This window comes from Nycticebus coucang, chromosome 9 (genome assembly GCF_027406575.1).
Source record: "Nycticebus coucang isolate mNycCou1 chromosome 9, mNycCou1.pri, whole genome shotgun sequence".
Taxonomy (NCBI): Eukaryota; Metazoa; Chordata; class Mammalia; order Primates; family Lorisidae; genus Nycticebus; species Nycticebus coucang.
The window spans coordinates 74128601-74152393 of NC_069788.1; the positions used below are offsets into that span (position 1 = coordinate 74128601).

General features: G+C 36.3%; 1 protein-coding gene across 5 annotated transcripts in view; it reads right to left on the minus strand.

The window, feature by feature from the left end:
• The window catches only part of FARS2 (phenylalanyl-tRNA synthetase 2, mitochondrial), a 523237-nt gene that overhangs the window by 352747 nt on the left and 146697 nt on the right, over positions 1–23793 (minus strand). For all 5 annotated transcript variants that reach the window (XM_053602315.1, XM_053602317.1, XM_053602313.1 and 2 more), the window contains one exon: positions 14162–14321. In XM_053602315.1, coding sequence (XP_053458290.1) covers positions 14162–14321 — 160 coding nt within the window. The remainder of the gene's footprint in view (positions 1–14161; positions 14322–23793) is intronic.

The following is a 23793-nucleotide window of genomic DNA, read 5'->3' on the forward strand; positions in this document are numbered from 1 at the left end:
CAGCATGTTTAAAAGGTTAAAGAAAGGACTGAAAATGTTAAGTAGAGAAAGGCAAGATATAAAAAATTATATTTTTAAATTATAATTTAAGCAAATGAATGAGATGAAAAATACACAGGATGGGATTAATAGGAAATTAGATACTGTAGAAGAAGAGACTGGTAAACTTGAAGATAAAAGAATGGAAACAATATAAAACAAAACATAAGGAAAAATGCACTGAAAGAAAAATGAACACAGCACTGGTGGACTGTAGAAAAGTTTCAAATAGCGAAATATACATGTAACTGAATTCCCTAAAGGAGAGAACTGATAGAAAATAGCTGACAAAGAACTGACCAAAATTTCATGAAAAATATAAATTCAAAGATCAAAGAAGCTTAACCAATCCTGAATATAAGAAACCTGAAGAATAGTCCACCTATGTAAATCATAAGCAGCTTATAACCAGTGACAGAGAAAAAGTTTTAGAAGCATTCAGAGAGAAGAGTCACATTCTATATGGAAGAACAAAGGCGAAAGCAAAATTGAGAACAGATTCCTCATAAGAAACTGCCAGAGTGAGAAGAGGAAGGAATAACATCTTTAAAAACTAAGTGGAAAAAATGTTAATCTAGAATTATTTACAGTGAAAACATCTCAAATATTAAGGTAAGATAAAGGCTTTGTAAGACATACAAAAGCAGAAGAAACTCATTACCAGCAGACCTGTAGTATAAGAAATATTAAAGATAATATCAAGTTGAAGGGAAATAGTATCACTTGGAAAAGCAGATGAAGAGTGCTAGAAAAGGTAAGTGCATGGTTAAATGAAGACCTTTTCCTTGGCTGCAGCACCCATAGTTCAGTGATCAGGGCGCTGGCCACGTGCTCCCGGGCTGGTGGGTTCAATCCTGGCCTCAGCCTGCTAAACAACAACAAAATAGCCGGGCATTGTGGTGGACGCCTGTAGTCCCAGCTATTGGGAAGGGTGAGGCAAGAGAATCACTTAAGCCCAAGAGTTTGAGGTTGCTGAGAGCTACGATGACACAGCATGCTACCGAAAATGACAAAGTAAAACTCTGTCTCGATGAGAAAAAAAAAGACTTTTTCCTAATATTTGAATCTTTCTAAAAGCTAACCAACATTTTAAGCAATGTACGTAGAAGTTGGTATCCTATATAGAAGTGAAATACGTGACAACTGCACAAAGGCCAGGAAAGAAGAAATGGAAGTTCTTATACTATACATGAGTATACAACAGCACTTGTAGTTAGATTGTGAAAACTACAAACCCTAAAGTAACTGCTACGATAACACAACAAAAAGTTATAGCTAATAAGCTAAACAAATGAGAGACAATGGAATAGTAAAAAAATACAATTTTTAAAAAAAATACAAAGCAAAGTAAAAGAAAACGAGAACAATGGGAAAAAATGTGCCTAATAGAAAACTAACAGCAAAATGATAGTTTAAATTCAACAATAACATTCAATGTAAATAATCCAATTGAAACAACTTTGGAAAAGGAGAACAAAGTTAGAAGACTTTAACTGATTTCAAGACTTATCATGAAGCTACTGTAATAAATACAGTAAATTATTGCAGCAAGATAAGCAAGTAATAGATTAATGGAACAGAGTAGAAAGTTAAGAAATAGACTCAGACACATATGGCTAATTGATTTCAGATAAAAGTACAAACACATTTCAGTGGAGAATGTAAGGCCATTTCAACAAACAATCGTATATTTATATGCCAAAAAAAAAAAAAAATCCAATCCACGTCTCACCCCATCCACAAAATTTTTCAGAATAATCATAAATCTAAATATAAAACTGAAAAATATAAACCGTCTGTAAGAAAACATAGTAGGAAAATCTTTGACCGTTGGGATAGAAAACATTCTTAGAAACATAATCAAAAGTATAGCCCATAAAGGGAAAAAAAATGGTTAACTGAAATTCATCAGAATTAGAGAATTTCTGCTCTTTGAGAGACCCTGTTAAGAGAATGAAAAAGAGAAAATATCGCAAATCACACATCCCATAAAAGAGTTATATCCAAAACATGAAGCTTCAAAATTCACTAAAAAGAAAACAAATGAGAAAGAGTTGAACACATCATCAAAGGATAGTTACACGGATAACAAATAAATGCATCATGCTTAGCACTATTAGTCATTAGGAAAATACAGATTAAAATCACAATGAGATAGTTATTATATACTATTAGAATGGCTAAAATGGAAACAACTCACCATACCAAGTGTAGGCAAAGATGGGGAGCAACTTCTACTCTCAATACCACTAGTGGGAATGTAAACTGGCACTCTGCACTTTGGAAAACAGTTTGACAGTTTCATAAAAAGTTATTCATATACCTACCATTCAGCTACTCCATTCCTAGGTATAAACTCAAGAGAAATAAAAGCCTAAGTCCATATAAAGACTTGTACACAAATATTTATAGCAGCTTTATTTGTAATGGCCAAAACTTTGGAAACAACCCAAACTTCTATCAATAGGTAGACGGGTAAACATATTGTGGCATATCAATACAACTCAGCAATAAAAAAGAATGAAGAATTGATAACATTCTGCAAAAGGAATGAATCTCACAATAATTATGCTGATGGAAAGAGGCCAGATAAAAGAAGAATACATACTATAAGGTTCCATTTGCATAAGTCAAAAAACTGCAAACCAAGCAAAGAGAGGGAAGGAGGGAGGGGGCTGGGGTCTTGGTGTGTGCCACGCCTTTGGGGGGCAAGACGCAATTCTAAGAGGGACTTTATCTAACAAATTCAATCAGTGTAACCTGGTTTCTTGTACCCTCAATGAATCCCCAACAATTAAAAAAATAATGCAAACCAATCTATAGTAACAGAAAGCAGATTACTGGTTATCTGACATGTTGTGATGGGAGAGTGTCCCTAAGAGGTAGTAGAGGGAGATAAAAGGGGAATACCGGGAAATTTTGGGGGGGTGATAAATATGTACATCATCTTGATTATGGTGATGGTGTCTTATACACATAATTATGTCAAAAGTTATAAAGTTGTATACTTTAAATATGTTCAGCTAATTGAAAGAAAGCAAATAATAATTCATTAAAATTGTTTTTAAAAATAAGCAGAAAGGGGAGCACCTGTAGCTCAGTGGGTACAGCGCAGGCCATATACACCCAGGCTGGTGGGTTTGAACCCGGCCCAGGCCAGCTAAATAGCAATGACAACTACAACGAAAAAACAGCCAGGCGTTGTGGCAAGTGCTTGTATTCCCAGCTACTTGGGAGACTGAGGCAAGAGAATCACTTAAGCCCAAGAGTTTGAGGTTGCTGTGAGTTGTGACAACACAGCACTCCATAGAGTGTAACATAGTGAGACAGACTATGTCTCAAAAAATAATAATAACCAGAAAACTTCATAATAATACATATTTTACCCCAATCTGTTTGATTTTATTATTTAGAAATCTATAGCTGTAACAAATAGCTATGATGAACTAATCACACTGCCTGGGTGAGCCGCAGCCAGAGGCACAGCTACACAATTTCATAATTGTGGCTGAAAAAAAGGACAATACATTTCCAAAGGATGGGTACCAAGTGATGCCGTTTGATTATTTGATAGATCTTGGGATGATGTAGCTCGGAATATATTTTAAGCTGCAAAATTAAAGCTCTGGAGAAAATGATGAAATGAGAATCAAGAGAAATGGGATCATGAACCCAAGTAAGTACAACATCTACACTCAGTCATCTAAGTCTTCTTACTGAAATAGTAGAACTTATCCTCTGACAAAGAACAGGAAAACTGAGGGTAAAAAGAGGTCTGGAACAGCAGCTTCAAAAATATACTACTAGGACCTGATCAAACTAAAAAGCTTCTGCACAGCCAAGAACACAGTAAGTAAAGCAAGCAGACAGACCTCAGAATGGGAGAAGATATTCGCAGGTTATGTCTCCAACAAAGGTTTAATAACCAAAATCCACAGAGAACTCAAATGTATAAGCAAGAAAAGAACAAGTGATCCCATCGCAGGCTGAAGAAGACAGGTGCATGGCCTACAGACATATGAAAAAATGCTCATCATCTTTAATCATCAGAGAAATGCAAATCAAAATTACTTTGAGATATCATCTAACTACAGTAAGATTAGCCCATATGACAAAATCCCAAGACCAGAGATGTTGGCGTGGATGTGGAGAAAAGGGAACACTTCTACACGACTGGTGGGAATGCAAATTAATACATTCCTTTTGGGAAACCTAAGAATGTGGGGAATAGGGAGAGGTAGGGGAAGGAGGGGGGAGAATAGGCAGAGGGAGGGTGATAGGTGGGATTACACCTGCAGTGCATCTTACAAGGGTACATGTGAAACTTAGTTAATGTAGAATATAATTGTCCTAACACAATAAGTAAGAAAATGCCAGGAAGGTTATATTAACCAGTGTGATGAAAATGTGAAACTGTTTATAAAACCAATATATGGTGCCCCATGATCGCATTAATGTACACAGCTATGATTTAATATTAATGAAAAAAAAGAAAGCCATAACCCAGTTATAACCTAAGAATATGGTGAAGAGGGAGAGGAGGAGAGGGAGTGGGGAGGATGGGCAGAGGGAGGGTGATTGGTGGGATTACACCTGTGGTGCATCTTACAAGGGTACATCTGAAATTGAGTAAATGTAGAATACAAATGTCTTAACACAATAACTAAGAAAATGCCAGGAAGGCTATTGAACCAGTGTGATGAAAATGTGTCAAATGGTCTATAAACCCAGTGTATGGTGCCCCATGATCGCATTAATGTACACAGCTATGATTTAATAATAATAATAAAAAAGAAGTACTACAGTTCAATTATTGCTATCTCAAGCTTTCTCCAAAGAGGTTCTCTTGTACCAATTCCTCAGGCCAAAAAGGCTAGCACATACTTTGTCCATTCACGAGACCTCTAAGGAAAGCGGATCTTAGGTCTCTTTCCACCTGATTCCTAAAGTGATGTTCTCTTTCTATGGAGCACCTCCCTGGCACAAATCAAGGTACTTCATGGCAAAATACTCCATTTCCCCATATCATTGTCAATCACCCCAAGCCTAGAGAGGTTGAACAAGTTGGCTAGTGCCTATTGAGAAAGAGGAGCCTCTTGTGAACTGCATCCAAGCTACTGTAAGGTGAGCACAGGCCATTCAGCATTGCTTGAATGAAACGATGGCTCTGCTACTTCACCTCCTGAGAGTACAGTGAGAAAGACAACACTTTCCAAGTCAGACACCACCAGCCAGCCCAAAATAGTTGATTTAAAAATTATTAATGTAGGCTTGGCGCCTGTAGCTCAGTGGTTAGGGTGCCGGCCCACATACAATGGGGCTGGTGGGTTCGAACCCAGCCCAGGGAAGCTAAAACAACAATGATAACTATAATAAAAAAAAAAAAAAAAAAGCCAGGCGTGTGGCTATAATCACAGCTACTTGGGAGACTGAGGCAAGAGAATCGCTTAAGCCCAAGAGTTTTGAGGTTGCTGTGAACTGTGATGCCACGACAATCTACCAAGGGCGACACAGTGAGACTCTGTCTTAAAAAAAAAAAAAAAAAGAGCGGCGCCTGTGGCTCAAGGAGTAGGGCGCCGTTCCCATATGCTGGAGGTGGCGGGTTCAAACCCAGCCCCAGCCAAAAAAAAAAAAATTATTAAAATGATATGCTTAAACGTTTTAAAATGTGATTCAATTTTAGAAACAAAACAGTACTAACAATTATAAACCTAATTGTTATTCCCAATCCCTTTCACTACATTTATATTAGCAGGGCTGTTCATGAAGAGAAAAATAAGAAAAGATGTGGAAAACAGATGTCCTCATTACCATGACCAAGTCATCTCACTCCTGACCAGGACATCCTTCGTAACACAGGGCCCAAAATGTTTCAGTGGGGTGGGACCATACAAAGGTCTCAATATCTATGGAAAAAAGATAGTGGCAGCACCTTGGAGCAGAGAGAGAACTCAACCAACTGCAATCAAATCCAACAAAGCCAACCTTGCCAGAGGTCTGGAGAAGACAGCCTGTCAGAATTGCCCCAGGAGGGCCTTTATATTCCTGTCACATTGGATCAATGGAAGTGGGTAGCCCTGGGAAGGGCATGTCCTTAGGTAAGGAGGTTCCCAGCAGTTGAGGCAATCCCCCAAGAAGTTGACAGCTGAAGGCTATCTGCAATCCCATCAGCCTGGATCCTAGGAGGGGATGCTAGGAGGTGCATTTCAATGAACACCACAGGCCTTTTAAACAAGCAAAAAAGAGACATGAGTCCCCACGGTGGCAGACCTAGTCAACAACAGGGGATGGCAATCCATCGCCCCTTAGATAAATTAATCTAAACTCTGCTATGAGCCCAGTGTTTCATAAAGGGAAACTCCGATGTTCAGCAAAGAAATTGTGCCAAAGAAAGTCTGCAAACCCTGAAGGACAGAAAGAGAAATTAAAACGTTAGAAATCCTAAATCCCCACCTTAGTTATTCTGAAAGAAACGATTTATCAAACATGGTACAAAATATACAGAAAACAGTTGAGAAATATTAAAAATGACAACAAAATCAACGAGCACAAAAATAGTTTAAAGGGTTATTTTATTTCTATCTCATTCTAAAATGATAGCCGTTCTTAAATGTAATAGCCTTGGGATGCTGTTATAATCGAAATGTTAGCAGAAAATAAAAAACCATATTTGGAGCAGGAAAAAACCTGAAACTAAACCAGCTGCAATAACAAATTGCCACAAGGAAATAGTGTGTTCTAATTTTTAATTTTGCTTTTCAAGAACAGAGTAATCCAACAATAATAATAAAAGGTGAAAAGCCTAGACCATAAAAACAAGTAACAGATACTGAATATTTCTGGGGCCTGCAGAGGCAGTTCCCTTGCATCAATTTATTACAGAAAGAGTCAATTTAAAGTTTTTAAGTGATCTTTGGTAGCCTAAGTGTAATTGGATATGATGTAGCAAATAGAGGCTTTTCCAAGAGAACGGGGAGAGAAGGCAAAGGAAAGAGGCAGAGAGAAGCCTTGATGTTTTGCTTTTTTCTTTTCTTAACAATCATGGCTTTCATAAGGCCTTATAGTCTCAGAAATACTATTAAAATGATTTCTTTCTATTCTTTCAAAAGAGCTAATGTCTAGTATAGCCCCAGAAATCAAACTGCCTCCAAAACCTTCCAGCCGTATGGTCTTTACATGGCACTTAATTTCCCTGTACCGAGGTTCCCTCATCTGAAAAATGTAGATTATAATATCCACATAATTGAGGCTAGACAAAAGAAAAATATCCTTGTTCAAGTGCTTAGCTCTTGAACTAAGGGTTTCACATAGTTAACTATTATCTCCATTGTTGCCATTATCATCATTATTACCGATATTGTTAATCTAAATGACATACAGGTTGTTGATAGCATCTAGGTAGGTTTACCAAGTGCTTGTTCAAGTGCTTACCAAGTGCTTTGTTCAAGTGCTTAGCTCTTGAACTAAGGGAGTTACATAGTTAACTATTATCTCCATTGTTGCCATTATCATCATTATTACCGATATTATTAATCTAAATTACATACAGGTTGTTGATAGCACCTAGGTAGGTTTACCAAGACTTTTTTACAAAAGCTAGGTAACTAGCTAAACAAACAAATAAATAAAAACAAAAAGGAGCAACAACCAAAAAACTCCCATAATTAAATGGCGCCTCTGAAATGCCTAAAATAGGAAAAGCAAGTTTTCTTTTTAAACGTTTTTTTTTTGGCTGGGACCAGGTTCGAACCCGCCACCCCCAGTATACAGGACCAGCGCCCTACTCCCTTTAAAGCTCAGAAGAAACAGCCAAGAATACTGAAGGAGTTGTTAATACTGGGTGTGAACACTAAGGAAGTACAGGGACCCTTTCGTCTTCTGTGACACAGACCTTCTCATCCTGCGAGGTCATTAAACGGGTCTGGGTTTGGGTCACCTTCCTACCTCACAAGCCTTCTCCTCAGACACAGCACACAGGACATTGCAAACATGGCAAACAAAACTGAGGTCCACACACCCCTTCACTAACAGCTCCCAGCAACACACCTGGCACAGACGCACAGGAGTGAGGCAAAGATGTGTGGAGAACAAGCCTTTCTGCACCTTCTGTGTGTTTGTCTACCGTGTGGATAAGGCTAAAAATGGTGTGGCTCAAAGGAAAAAGGAAAGAAAAAAAATAAAAGGCTTTCTTCATAGATAGACTTTAGGGCAAATGAATTGTATTCATCGTGCAGACATTTCTTTTTACTTCAATGCCATTCCATCATCCTGCTAACTCAGTCCTAAAGACCGAAAGTGAATTTAAAGATTTAGAAAATAGCAATATTGATCTGCAATAAAATCTGAAAACCTAAAGTCTAGGCTGATATTATTTTAAAAACAACAAAGCAAATGTATGCCGGATATATAGAGAAGCTGCAACTTCATTGCTTTTCAAACTGTAAAAGTTTGGGGGGTTTTTTGTTTTTTGTTTTTTTTAGACAGGGTCTTGCTCTGTCACCCAGGCTAAAGTGCAATGGCCAAATCACAGCTCATGGCAACCTTGAACTCCTGGGCTTAGGTGATCCTCCTACCTTAGCCTCCCTAGTAGCTGGGACCACAGGTTAGTGCCACCATACACAGCTTAACTTTTTAATTTTCTATAGAGAAGGGGTCTCACTATGTTGCCCAGCCTGGTATCAAACGCCTGGTCAAAATGTACGATTCTTAATTCTTGGCCGTGAGCATGCCCACCTTGTCAATTTTTTTTTTTTTTATAAGAAAACCTGCCACATGGAGACTCACCTCACTGCATGGTTTTGAAAACTAGATACAAATATTAAAAACAATAACAAAGAAAAGTCTAAGACCATATTCAGAGAAACATGTATCTTCAAGTACACTGGGAAAGTTTTTATAATCCATACAGGATCTAATACATTATTTATTTTTCAAAATACCTGCTAGTGCTTAGTGCAGACGTGATAGCCCCCATTAACACCAATAGGACTGTGTTCCATGACTTACACGTCATTCCACTAGACGTAATAAAGACAGATCAACCGTAAATACTGCTCTTTGGTTGTATTACTCTCTCCACACATTCTCTGTTGTTATTGCCTTGTCCTAACTTCCCTTCCCTCCATTTCTCCTTCATTTTTCATATTTATGCTTTTATTTGATATTTTCTACTTTGAAGGCTCATTTTATACATTGCCTTGTTTTATTCTCACATGAAACAACTATCATCTTTTAAAAGTTAGAAAACTTAGTCTGAAACACTAAAGGACCTGTTCATGACTTCAGAGTAGGAGGATGAACAAGAACTTAATTTTAATTTTTCTGATTCCACACTCCGTTTCTCAATGGTCCTAGATTTTGTTGTACATCAGTTTTCTTCCTTTCCCGTCTTCTCTTCTTCTTTCCTTAAGGCCTCGCTGCACTGTGCTTGCTGTCACTGACTAGTTTTGGTGTGGCAGGTCAGCTTAGATGTCCTACACTAGCAACCTTCCTGGAGCACAAGCTCAGTCCTGGAGGAGGTGCCTCTCCTACGTGCTGGCAGAACATTTTATGTCTCCCTTGAAGAGGATTTAAGATCCATGGCTCCTTGAAGACAGGGATTATGTTTCACTTATTCAATATTGTTATGCCTCCAACTTGGCAGAAATCTAGTTTCTAGACCTCACAAACAGCAAATCATTTGACTATAGAAATATGTAGGAAGATATAAATAAGGAGGGCTCTAAAAAATCCACAGTTGAGTGGCGCCTGTGGCTCAAAGGAGTAGGGTGCCAGCCCCATATACCGGAGGTGGCGGGTTCAAACCTGGCCCCGGCCAAAAACTGCAAAAAAAAAAAAAAAATCCATAGTTTAACAAGGGAGAAATTCATATGAGCCTGAATCTTTCTGTAAAACTACTGAAGTACACTATCTCCTTAAAATACTGAAACAACTTCTGTCCCACTCTGTCTCTAATATGGCCTGATGACACAATCCATCTCCTGGTAATTCAGTGTTAAACAGATTATAATACCGTTAAAAACATCACAATTCCTTTCTTTTATCATGAAAGAAAATAAAAGCTGGCTATAATAGGATTTCTGCGTCAGTAATATTTACTTGAAATCTGCTTCACTATTACATTACGCCATTTTAATATCAAATACATCAAACCTAGAGACAGGAATAGAAAATAGCAACCACCCAGGTACCCATTATTCAGTTTTATTAAATCATAACCTTCTATCATATTTAACTTCATTAAAAAAAATAAAACATCAGGGCGGCGCCTGTGGCTCAGTCAGTAGGGCGCTGGCCCCCTATACCGAGGGTGGCGGGTTCAGAGCCAGCCCTGGCCAAACTGCAACCAAAAAATAGCCGGGCGTTGTGGTGGGCGCCTGTAGTCCTAGCTACTCGGGAGGCTGAGGCAAGAGAAACGCTTAAGCCCAGGAGTTGGAGGTTGCTGTGAGCTGTGTGAGGCCACGGCACTCTACCGAGGGCCATAAAGTGAGACTCTGTCTCTACAAAAAAAAAATATATATATATAAAAAAAAAAACATCAAACCTGAAATATAGTTTCTACTTCTCCCTAATACTATTCCCTACCTCCTAGAAAAAGACACTGTTCTGAAGTTGATGTGCTCTTTATAAATGTATATGTATGTATGTATATATATACACACACACACATATATTTAAAATACATATATATATAAAGAATATACAGGACTATTTAGTGGATTCTTAAATATTACATGAAACAACTCATTTGACAACATGGCAGCCAAGTTTTAACAAACCTTGCTAAAAAGAGAGCAGCAGTAAAGTCTTAATGAATTACAAGAATCCCTTTAAATCCAATTTGAGTTTACCCATGAGTAGAGGAAATCTGCAGGTATGACGTAACAGAGGTGAACCAAGGGTACTGAGTAAGTACTAAAGTCACGGCTGAGGGAATGGTGACTACAACTCCTACATAAGGCCAGAACTTTATACTGCACCCAATTTCTCTGCATCTTTGTCTACACTTACAAATGTTAGATTTTTAAAATCAATTCCAATAGTTCCCAGGAGTTTTCATTTGCTTTTCCCTGATTTGTACTATATGGATCACTGTAACAGTTTTCAGGCAGACTGTGTTATGGTCCATTATTTCACTTCCAAGAAACACTGTCAACCACCTTTCTGATTCACCCATGCAAGTTCCACCTTGCTTGGCTCGTCAGTGTTGCTAGAAGGGCCTCATTTGTTTCTGTCCAGGTGGATTTTATGTTTCTTGATCTTTGTGTATTTCCAAACTTTCATAACGACCCATGTAAAGGTAAACATATATTTACTGGTCATTTTATTTATTTATTTTTATCATAAAACTAACTTTATTTTATTTTTGTCCCACTTAAATTTCTTGCCTAAATATCTTTACTGTCGTGATGACTTCAGCTTCTAGTTCTAATTTTCTTGATGGACACCATGTCTTTACCCTCCTTTGGATTTTCTGCATTTCTCTCTTACCCAGGCCACTCTCTGCTCAGACTCACTCTCCAAGTTTGACTTTAGGCTGGAGTTCAGTCTTTCTTGATCTTGGGCACATGGCATCTGAACTTCCTCTCACTCCTTTCTCTCTCTGGTTCTTTGTGTGGGTTTCCACACCTGCCTCTTCCCCCTCCCCTCTGCTGGGTCAGCCTGGGGGCTCTTACTCTATCCCACAGATCTCAGGCTCACTCTGCTTTCACCAGCTTTGCCCCTCTATGTGGGTTCCTTGGCCCTGTCTCTGGATTTTGAGTGTGCAATTCCTGGGAAGTCTTCAAGAACTTCTTTATACTTCTCTTCACTTTTTCGCTGGAACAGGAGCCTCGGTTCTCTGTTGCTCTGTATCAGCTTAATTTTGCACAGTGACATTCCTTTATTTGGAGAGACTGGGCCTCCTACTCTGTGTGCCCTTTCCTTAGTTTTCACGCTGTTGCTGGTCAGATCTTCCATGGGTTCAATGCTTTTCCTGACTGCTCTCAGACTTCTCTTCACCACTACCAAGGGTACGAGTGACATGCTTCCCTGGGCACAGACTGCTGCTTCTTGCTGACTGGCAGTGCCCCTCCCCCTCCCCCCGCAGTCCCCTCTGCAGCAGTCATACAGTGCAGCCTCTGAGTTCCTGTGTGTGACATTTTCCTCTTTTCCGCATTTCTTCCTAGAGGACATGGAAGTATTGCTTTTGCTTTGTGACTCTCCAGGGTCTCTGGTCCCAACCACATCTTCCATGGGTTTGACTTTAAGGGCTCAAAGGACCCTTCCGAGTATTTTTGGAGGTTTTCCACTGTCAGGGGTTTGCTTTGGAGCACTACTGGTCATTTTTAATATATCATTTGTCACCTTCCCATTCACCCATTTCATTCTTAGGTTGCTTTCTGTTTTATTTTGATAAGTTCCTAATAAATATTAAAAATTTCATGATGTACCACTATATTCCTATTAGAAGGGCTACAATTAAAATGACTAACCACGTCAAATGTTGCTAAAGATGTAGAACAACTAGAATTTTCATACACTACTAGTGGGAATTTAAAATGGTACAACCACTTCATAACCCAATTTACAAAGTTAAACATACACCTACCATTTAATGTAGTCATTCCATGCCTAGGAATGGCTAGGTAAACACCCCAAAGAAGTAAAAGCTTATGACCACAGAAAGACTCATACGTGAATTTTCATAGAAGTTTTACTCATAATAGCAAAAGACTGGAATCTACCCAAACATTTGTCAATGAGCAAATGGATAAACAAACCGTGAAATGAAATACTTCTTAGCAATGAAAAGGAATAAACTGCTAATATACACTATGACATGGATGAATCGCAAAATAATTATGCCAAATAAAATAAACCAGACGAGGTCACACATTCTATGATCTCACTTACATAATTCTAAAAAATAAAAACTAATAGTTACAGCAGGTCACTGGTTGCCCGGGGTAAGATGTGAGGAAGGACAGGAAGAAGGGATTTCCAATGCGTAGGCGGAAACTTTTGAAGATAATGGATATGTTTATCATCTTGATTCAGGCGGTGAGTTCATGGGTGTACATATGTCAAAATTTATAAGACTGTGCAAATATGTTCAGCTCATTGCATATCAACTTACTGTAGACTTTAGATAAGTATAGCTTATTTTATGTAAATTATATCTAAATAAATCAGAGTTTTTACTAAAAAGTTCACAAGAATAAGAGAATAAAGGAGAATCCTAATAAAGATAGCCCTCCATCTTCTCAGCATTTCCCAAATTTAGGTCTCAATTAGCAAAATCTGCTACTTTTTATTTATATTTTGTTAAAAACAAACAAAACATCATCTCTAGTAAGCTAGAAAGAGAGAGAGAAAGTTGGCATTACCAAAGAGAATTTTTTTTTTGAAAGTGTCGAAATGAGAGTCCAGATCTTAACAATATAGTTCCTCCTGCAGCAAATACACTGTTAATATTTTAACTATTTTAACTGCTAATAGTATTATACTAATTGGTGTATCAATATGTAAAATTTTGTACTGGACTCAAGTTTCATTTAATGATAATAATACAGTATCAATCAGCCTATATACTTTCTCCCCATTGATGACATTGATCCTAATGCATTGTTATTCTTATCAAAGACTATAATTGTTTTTCTTTCTTTACCTAATTCCATTTTCATACCTTACTTTTCCTCAAATGGAATAAACTAGGAAATCCATAAGTTCTATCCCACTAAGAACTAGAAGCATTCAACTACAATTTAGATCAAAAAATCTAGATACCAGCCTTAATTATTTATAAGATGGTAATTGTTGAGCCTCTAAAGACAAAGGTATAGCTTGAGTATCCCCAATCTGAAAATCCAAATGTTCCTAACTCTGATACCAAAAGTGGAAAATTCTACACCTGACCTCATATAATGAGGTATGATCAAAACACGGTCAAAACTTTGTTTCATGCACAAAATTATTTAAAATATTATATAAAACTACCTTCAGGCTATGTAAGGAATTGGGTCCCAAGATATCTCATTATGCATATTCAAATATTCCAAAATATGAAAAATCCAAAATCCGAAATATTTCTGGTTCTACGTATTTTGGACAAGGGATACTCAACCTATGTCTGAGTACCTACCATCTCCAAAAAGATATGTCACAAGCCTGGTAAGTGTTTGCTTAAGATCAAACTCTACAAGCTTCATGGCTTCCATGGTGTGTGTCTCTTGTTTACAGGCAGAGCGAGAACTCTGTTCAAAGAGCTGCAGGCTTTCTCCATCCTTTATATCAGCAAATAACTGTAAACCAAAAAGAATAACACAAATAAATAAAACAGTATCCTGGTACATCTATATCAAACATCTTAAAATTTAAAATGGGTTAAATTATGCTAATTTTTTAATTCTAAGTTAAATTATGCTAATTTTTTAATTCATAAGACTCATTATGTCATAGTCAATAAACATAATGAAATTAACGTTCACTTAGTACCAACTCTGAACAAAGCAGGATGCTATATGGTATGGAAGGTCTCTAGGGAATTAAAAGATATTGTTCTGATCTTTGCTGATCTCTCTGTTTCATTTGCATGAACTTATACTCATTTCCTAACAAGAGAAGATTATCCTCAATTCTAATAGAAATATAAGTGAATCAGGCTTTCAAACTTGAAAATTATATTCCTGACCATCCTGCAGGTGGTTGCTAAGGCTCAGGAAATGACCTGAAAAGTGGGAATAATAGCAGTATATAAGTAGATTTCACTACAAATAGAATAGTGCATGAAAATCACAGAGTATATGGAACATTCCAATGGCTAAATAAGTTTTCATCATCATCCTTATTAACCTCTATTATTAGTCATAAGTTGCTTTACCATTGAAATGAGGTATCATTATTAGCAATGTAGCAGAACTTAACTTGATAGGAGATTAGCTCAAGATGGATAATTAAGCAAAAGCATCTATCATTCTTCCCACATGAAATCCCATGAAGTCAAAAATGAAAAATGTTGTACAAGAAGGGGTCAATTGACATTTCTGGTAATGTTGGATTGGATAATTAGAAACAAACCTGCTAATACAGGCTACTAAAAAACACAAAAATTCTTAAAAGCATTGAAGAAGGAAAACAAAAAGGAAGAATTAATAAAACTCTATAAGAAACACGAAGCTGGAATAAACAAAACAAAAAATAGCACAAAAGCCAGAGAGAAGCATTGATTGTATCTGCTTTATCCAACTTAACAAGTGAAAACCTCAAAGAGTGGTTGTGACAACTTACCATGGCAAGTGATACAAAAATGAAAGCATGTTGTCTGGCCATGTTTGGGTGTTTGATAAACAGCCCGAAAAGGACTCATCCCCATGATAAGGACCAGCAAAAAAGTAAGCCAGTCCTCGCAGTCAGACACCACATTTCCTGAGCAACAGAGAAAGCCTCAGGCTGCAAACATGAACTAAGGCAATTCTAGACGGATAGTCCCTCTAGATGTCAAGTAAAATAAAACAAAACAATTTTAGAAAAAGTTCTACTATCCTTGGCCTCCAATTATTCTTACAAGACCTAAAACAATAACAGCTGCTAAGGTCTATATCTAGTAATATGGGCTCTCTCTAAAAATAATTTAGAAAAAAGGAACAAATAATACTCTCAAAAACTATGCCTTCAGCATAATTTGGAGAGAATACCCAAAGTTCAAAATAACCATATGTAAGAAGGAAGAAAGAAAGGAAGGGAGAGAAGGAGGTAGACAGGCCAGCTAAAACCCTGAGAGAGAACTGTTACATTCCCAACTCACTATAAGCCTTCAAGGTAAGCAAGAACAAGCTAAGAAAAACAAAGGGAAAGAGAGAAGAGGGGAACAAGTGAGATGCTAAGGCTGATCCAAAATCACCTCCAGAGTAAGTTATCCTCTGTGTGAAAATCCCAGAACAGTTTTCTAGTAGACCTGAGCAAGGACTACAGAAAAGGAATGTAGAAGCATGGCCAATTTGAAGTGACAGACTTCAGAAAGCAAGCTTACAATGGAAAACAAAGGGACAAAAGAAAGTGAAAGAAAACCTTTGCAAATGGTAGGAAGGAGTGAAGAAAGGAAAGGGAACATTTAGGGTTGCCCAAGATAAAACACGCCTCAAAAATTAGAGGATTTATAAAAATATCCCCTAACTTCTCCCCGCAAAAGGAATCCTCCTTCTCCAAAATTAGAGGATTTATAAAAATATCCCCTAACTTCTCCCCGCAAAAGGAATCCACTAAAGACTCTATGCTTGCTACACCAACTAGAAAAATCTACAAACCAAAAACCAAAAAACCAACCAAAAGGAACAGAAGAAAATTCAATACAAATATAGAAAATGATTACCCAAAATCAAAACGTCAATTCAAAAGATTTTACCTAACAAAAGTACAAATCCTGGGTGGCACCTGTGGCTCAAAGGAGTAGGGCGCCAGCACCATATACTGGAGGGGACAGGTTCAAACCCGGCCCCAGCCAAAAAAAAAAAAAAAAATCCAACTCCTTTCCCCCCCAAAAGAAAACCAAGAAGTAGAAGAAAAATATAGGTTAATACTTAAAAACTCAACATGATGAAACAAGCATTTAGATGGGTATCAATAATTGCTTAAGTCAGCAAAATTAAGGACAAAAGTGGGTAAAGAAAACCAGAAGGAAATTAAAAGGAAGCTGATTGAACTCAGGAAATAAATAGAAGAAATAAAATCATCTCAGAACTAAAGTCTAAATCACAAAATATGCAAGAAATAATGGAGTCAATGAAGATTTAACAAGCGATATGGATTAAAAGCAGGAAAACAATAAAAAGAGGGACAATAAAATAAAGAAAAATCAGAGAGGAAGCAGCAGAAATACAACACTGGCAAAGAAAGAATAAAATTCACATAACTTGAGTCCCTAAGAGAAGAAAGACAAAACAATAGAACAGAAATATTATTATCAGATAAAATGGGTACCTGAGAAAATGAACCTGGCAGGATCAAATACAGAACATATTCTAGTAAAACTTCACAGATAAGGAGAAAATATTCCCAAGGCCTCCAGGCAATAAGCTCAATTGAAAGATGTCAGACTAACACTAAAATTGTCAACAACAACATGGAAAACAAGGCAACAAGGGAGCCACGTTTTCAAATAACTAAATTTTTGAAAGTGTGCACAAAAATTTCATTTATCTATCAATGCTGAAAGGGATTCTGTCATTAATAGACAGAAAAAGTTTTAAACAACAAAAGCATAGGGAATGTTACACTAAGAAGGTCTTTCTGAAGCATTTACCAAAGCATGAGCTTTGTTCATACAACAAATAACTGGGAAAGAACATATTAATACACAAAAAATTATAAATGTGAGACTACAAAAAAGGTGAAGTCTAAGTTGAAAGACTAACATACAATTGTTATATGTTCCATCAGAGCAGTAGTAATGTAACTAAAAAATGGAAGAAAGGGGAAGCAAAAGGGAAGTAGAATATACTAATTTATTATTGTATAGGTACTAGGCAAGAATAGCTAAAGAATGCCTTTAGGACAAACTAGACCGTATAAATTTGAATATGAAAATAGGAGGATAAGGAATTAAAAAATTTTAGGTGTAAAAGCAACCATTAAAACAAATACATAACCTAAATAGCAACAGAAAGATTAGAGAACTACAACAAATATAGCTTGGTATAGAACTACAAAATATCAATATTACAACAGAGTTTAGACTACATGTATCAATAAATATCAATGAATGTGAAAGTCATATCAATAAATATGAATGAGTTGAATTCACCTCTTAAAAGAAAAAAAAATTAAATTTGGCCACAAAACATGACCAAACTATATGCTGTATACAAGAAATCCTCCCCAAACAATGTTAAAAAACAAAGGAATGGAAACAGTGTAACAAGCAAATGGGAACAAACAAACAAACAAAAAACATAGCATTCTTGATATCAGACAAACTAAAGTTCAAGCAAAAAAACAATAAATGTGACCAAAAAAGATTTCATATTAATGCTAAAAGTTTCAAATTACAGTGAGGGTATAATACTCGCAAATATCTATACATCAAATAAGACAAGAATCATCCTTTTGTAGAAAGAGCCATAGGAGAAACAAAAGACACACATCGGAACACACTAACAACAATGGGAGATTTTAATGCAACATCCTTAGTATAAGAGCAAATGTGCTAAATTAATTAACAAGAGAGGAGTTCTAAAACAAATAATTAAGAAAGGAAATCTCATGCACATATATACATAGTGAACTTGCTCCTTTTATAGTAATAATAAAAAATACAACTTCTTCTAAAGGATCCAAAAAACATTAACGAAAATTGATTACATATCAGGCCTCAATAAAAAATATATGTTCCATAAAGAAGAAATAATAAACTACACTCCGTGACTAAGACACAAAAAGCCAGAAATCAGTAACAATAACAACAAAAAAATTTAAGAAAATAGAAAGGCTCTTCCACCTGGAAATTGAAAAAAAAAAAAAATCTAGGTAACATACACCACAAAGAGGTAATATCCTTAACATATAAGAAACTTTTGAAAGTTGACCAACAGCAAAAATTTCAACAGAAAAATGGAAAAAATACATAGACAATTTACAAAAAAAACATGAAAATGACTCTAAAACATATGAAAGGTATATTTAAGCTTAGAGAAATGCAAATTAAAACACTTGACATATTATTTCTAATCTACCACATGGCAAAAATTAAAAACTAGACAATATACCTTTCGATGAGACTTGGGAAAACATGTACCCTCTGACATTATTGGTGAAAGTGGAAACTTACAGAACCCTTTTGAAGAGAAATTTGATAATAGAAATAAAAATAGAAAAACTGGGTCAAAAGATAAACACAAATGTAGTTTTTAATTTCTAGCTATTTATCCTGAATATGTAATTCCAACAATAAGACATATGCATAAAATTTTCATTGTAGTGTTGCTTGGAAACGCAAAACATTAAAAACAAAGCAGAGTCTTACATTGGAGAGAGGCTGACTAAACTATACAATAGACTAGGACTCAGGTGTAATAAAGAAGGAGAACAACCTCTCGGAATTGATATGGGATGATTTCCAAGATATATTGATAAGTGAAAAAGGCAAAGTCCCCAACAGCATATGAGGTTAGATTACTAAGTTCCCAAACTCATCCTAGAAAAAGTGCTACATATCTCATTGTAGTGGTACAGTCACCTTGGAAGGACCTACCTTGGTCATCTGATGATTGCAGTGAGGTGATGTTCAGCAATGAGGTATATAGCACTTTTTCTAGGATGAGTTTGTGAACTTTATTGTCTGACTTCATATAGTATATGCTGCCTGTCTTTCACGTTAATACGGGAAAAAAAGTAAAATATACATGAATCTTCTCATTTGTGCAAAACAAAAATAAACAAACAAACAAAAAAAATCAAAGGAAGGATAAGCCAGAAATAAAGGAAATAAATTGCCAACAGTGGTGGAAATAGAGTGGGAAAAAAATGGGTGAATGGGAATGGAGTATAAAGAATGGCAGAGTGGGAGCGGTGACAATTCTCTACATAAGCCTTTTTGTACAGTCCTGATTTAAGAATCACATTAATATTTTATCTATCCAAAAGTAAAATGGACCCAGAGGTGGGGAGAACCTATAATGGAATACAAACAGTAGTAACAGAACTTTATTCTAAATAAATGACATAGCCACATTGAAGAAGAGTAGAGAAGAAAAAAATAATAAAACTAGGGTGGCGTCTGTGGCTCAAAGGAATACAGCGCCAGCCCCATATACCAGAGTTGGTGGGTTCAAAACCGGCCCTGGCCAAAAACCTCAAAAAAGAATAAATAACTTAAAAATAATAATAATAAAACTAAAAATCACTAACAACAACAAAGTAACTTTAAAAAACAGTATTTAAACTAAATATTCTAAAGTTAAAAACAAAACAGTTACAGTAAACATCATATGCAAGTTAGTAAAATTATTTTTTTCACTGAGGTAATGTGTTAACAATTGTAAAACTACCTTAGGTTCCTTCTAGAATTGATTAAATAAATATATTGTAGGTAAGAAGACTCAAGTTTCTCGCTGTCACTGTCAAAGACAATGGGGAGGGATAGGAGACCTACATTAGAGGTACTCATATTTCCTATTAAGTAGCACATTTATAGATAATAAATAAATACAAAAACAGAAGTACATGTACATATATTTCCTAGCTCTGTCCTTCGAGGGGGGCTATAAGTCTGGGCCTCTAAATACCATTCTTTAATAAAAAGAAGCAGTTTCTTAGATAAATGAATGATTCCAACTGGGTATAGTGACTCACTCCTATAATCCCAGCAATTCAGGAGGCTGATATAGGAGGACTGCTCCAGACCAGGAGTTCAAGACAGACAGGTTCCAAGGCTTGGGTAGGGAAAGTAAAAAATGAATCAGGGATATAAGATGAATCTGGGATATCTCATGGGGGTAAAAAATGGTGACAACATGTCTAGGACAGAAGAGATTACTTAAAAAGGCTCCCAATGACCAAACCTGGGCCAATGTGAGTCAAAAAAAAAGTAACTTTAGTAATGGATTATAAACCATAAAATAAATATCCATGAAGCCACACTGATATAATCAAACAAATACATGCGGGAGAAAGTAAAATTCTAATAAAAACATTTAGAAGAAATGATAAAGAAAATAACCATTTGGCAAACACCTCAGTGATTTCAGGCAATAATTATTAATGTATACTACAGTGAGTGGAGCAAAATAATGAGAAACAGGGTATTTATGTAGTCTTAAAGTACATTCCCACAAAAAGGCTTATTAATTACAGTGGGAAAAACAATAACTTAATGGCAGAGAAACTCAAAAGATGTCTTCTTTACCAAGTGATCACAGCTAACCAAACCAAAAATGACACATGCCAACACCATGTGCCTCATGCACTAATAAGGGCACAATATAATTTCTGTGACATCCATGTCAAAAATGGATCTGGCATCCCACCTGGCCACTAGCAGGAACTTGAACTTGACTGTGAACTTGACTACATGAACTTGACTGTGAGAAAATATCATAATGTCAAATTGAGAGACATTCTACAAAATATCTGGCTGGTACTCTTCCAAACTATCAAAGTCATGATGCCCAAAGAAAAATTAAGGAACTGTCCCAGTTTAACAAAGCAGAGAGAAACATGATACTTAAATACAACGTATAGTCCTGAATCACATTATAGTCCAGAAAAGGGACAAAGAATAATAATTTCAGCAAACTTATTTTTCAATTTTACATTTTCTATTTAGTTTTTCTCAAATCTGCATAGTTTTTTTTATTATAAAGACTTTAGTGTTCTAAGAGTACTTTTTTTTTTTTTTTTTTGTAGAGACAGAGTCTGACTTTATGGCCCTCGGTAGAGTGCCGTGGCCTCACACAGCTCACAGCAACCTCCAACTCCTGGGCTTAAGCGATTCTCTTGTCTCAGCCTCCCGAGTAGCTTCTAAGAGTACTTTTAGGTACATAACAAAATCGAGGAAAAAATACAGATATCCATGTACTGGGTGCCCCAAACAGACACAGCCTCCCCCACTATAAATATCCAACACCAGAGTGAAACATTTGTTACAAGTGATGGACCTCACTGACACATTACAATCACCCAAAGCCTATAGTTTATATCATGGTTCACTGTAAGAGTCGTAGGTCTCTGGATTTGAACAAATGTTTGATAACATGTACCCATTCTTGTAGAATCATACAGTGTTTTCACTGCCCTAAAAATCATCTATGTTCTGCCAATTCATCTCTCCCTCCCCTGGTCTTTTATACAGTCTCCATAGCTTTGCCTTTTCCAGAATGTCTTTATAGTTGGAATCATGTTATGCAGCCTTTTCTGACTGGATTATTTCACTTAGTATATGCATTTATGTTTCTTTTAATTGCTTGGTAGTGCAGGTACAGTCTTGTTTAAAACTACATATTTTTATTATTTATGCATTTTTGAGATTTTATTTTTTACTTCTTTAAACATTTCATACAGTTATTTTATACTCTGTGACCAGAAATTCAAACAGCTGAAGAAACTGGGTGCTATTTCTGCTAATTCTCACATAGGATAGTTTGTATTTGGTAATCTTAGAATGGTTGATATCAATCAGTGGGAAACCATAGGCCCTAGGATGAGGATGCTTTCCTTCAAAGACTGTGTACAGCCAGAGCACCAACAGTCCTGGGACCAATTTACCTCTCTCCAAGAAGCTGAAGGTGGGAGTCCCAGGTCTGGCATCCACCTGGCCACTAGCAGAAAGCCTGATCCCTGATCTCCCAAGTGCCCTGTAATGACAGCAACTACAGAAACCCACACATTTCACAAGTGATTATTGCTTCCAGCTCTCAGTTCATTCCATTTTTCTCTTTCTCCTCAGGGAGTTCTCTCACTTTCTGTGAGCCTAAAATTTGTAGCAAAATTATTTTATGTGGAGTCTAGTTGGGATTTTTTAGCCAGTATAGCTGGTCTGTGATAGAAGTGGATGTTGTCAGGATTTGACTTCTTAACTTCATAAACTGCTTTCAGAATCAGATTATAAATCACCAGAAGATGAAAAATCCTTTATACTTTAATGCTTTATTCTTAATTTTTAAAAATATTGTTACCTAGCTTGATAACTCAAAACTCTAGCCTTGTCCAAATGATTTCTTATTATATTCAAAAACTAAACCTCACAAACAATAAAGTCTGAATATCAATAATATCTGATGGTAAAATTAAAGAAGACCCTGAAAATAATTTGAGCAATTTCCCTGGAATTAATATCTCTTGAGGAAATAAATGGAAATAATAACAATTACCTTTTAATTACTAGAATCTGTTAAAAATATCTCTCTCAATACCTTTTAAATACAAAGAGCCTATATTCTAGTTTTCATGAATATTATACTTCTTTAAGAATAACTTTAGTAGGGTGGCGCCTGTGGCTCAGTGAGTAGGGCACCGGCCCCATATCAAGCATAGCGGGTTCAAACCCGGCCTCGGCCAAACTGCAACCAAAAAATAGCCGGGCGTTGTGGCGTGCGCCTATAGTCCCAGCTGCTCCGGAGGCTGAGACAAGAGAATCGCGTAAGCCCAAGTGCTGGAGGTTGTTGTGAGCTGTGTTACGTCATGGCACTCTACCGAGGGCGGTACAGTGAGACTCTGTCTCTACCAAAAAAAAAAAAAAAAAGTTAAAAAAAAGAAAAGAATAACTTTAGTAAATCCAATAGATTAAATTAACAAGCAATAACATTTTTCTATATGGAACAGTTACATGTGAAATAAAGTTATTCCATTAGTAGAATGTTGGTGGGCCACAATATCAACATTAAAATTCAAGATTTAAAATGAAACCATAACATTAAAAAATTTTATCAGCTCCAGTTGGAAAAATTACCCACAATTTTTTCATCCTCTTGGTGCTTTTATATATTTGATACATTTCCCCTTAAGCAAGTTTCTATTTGAAGTTACACAGAAAACAGTAATTGTTCTTTCAAGGATAAAAGGGGTAATGGAAAAGGATTCAAATGCACTATCTCCTAATGCTAAAAATATAGTGAAAGTTTATATAGGAAGTGCCATCCTTAATAAATAAAAAATAAAATAACTGATCAGGAACTTGAAGGCTACAGGTTTGAACAGATATCTTTTATAATCTGGGAAAAGTCAAAATCCTATCATCTGATCTGATTTGACAATAAAAATAAGCATGTACTCAGAGTTTCACAG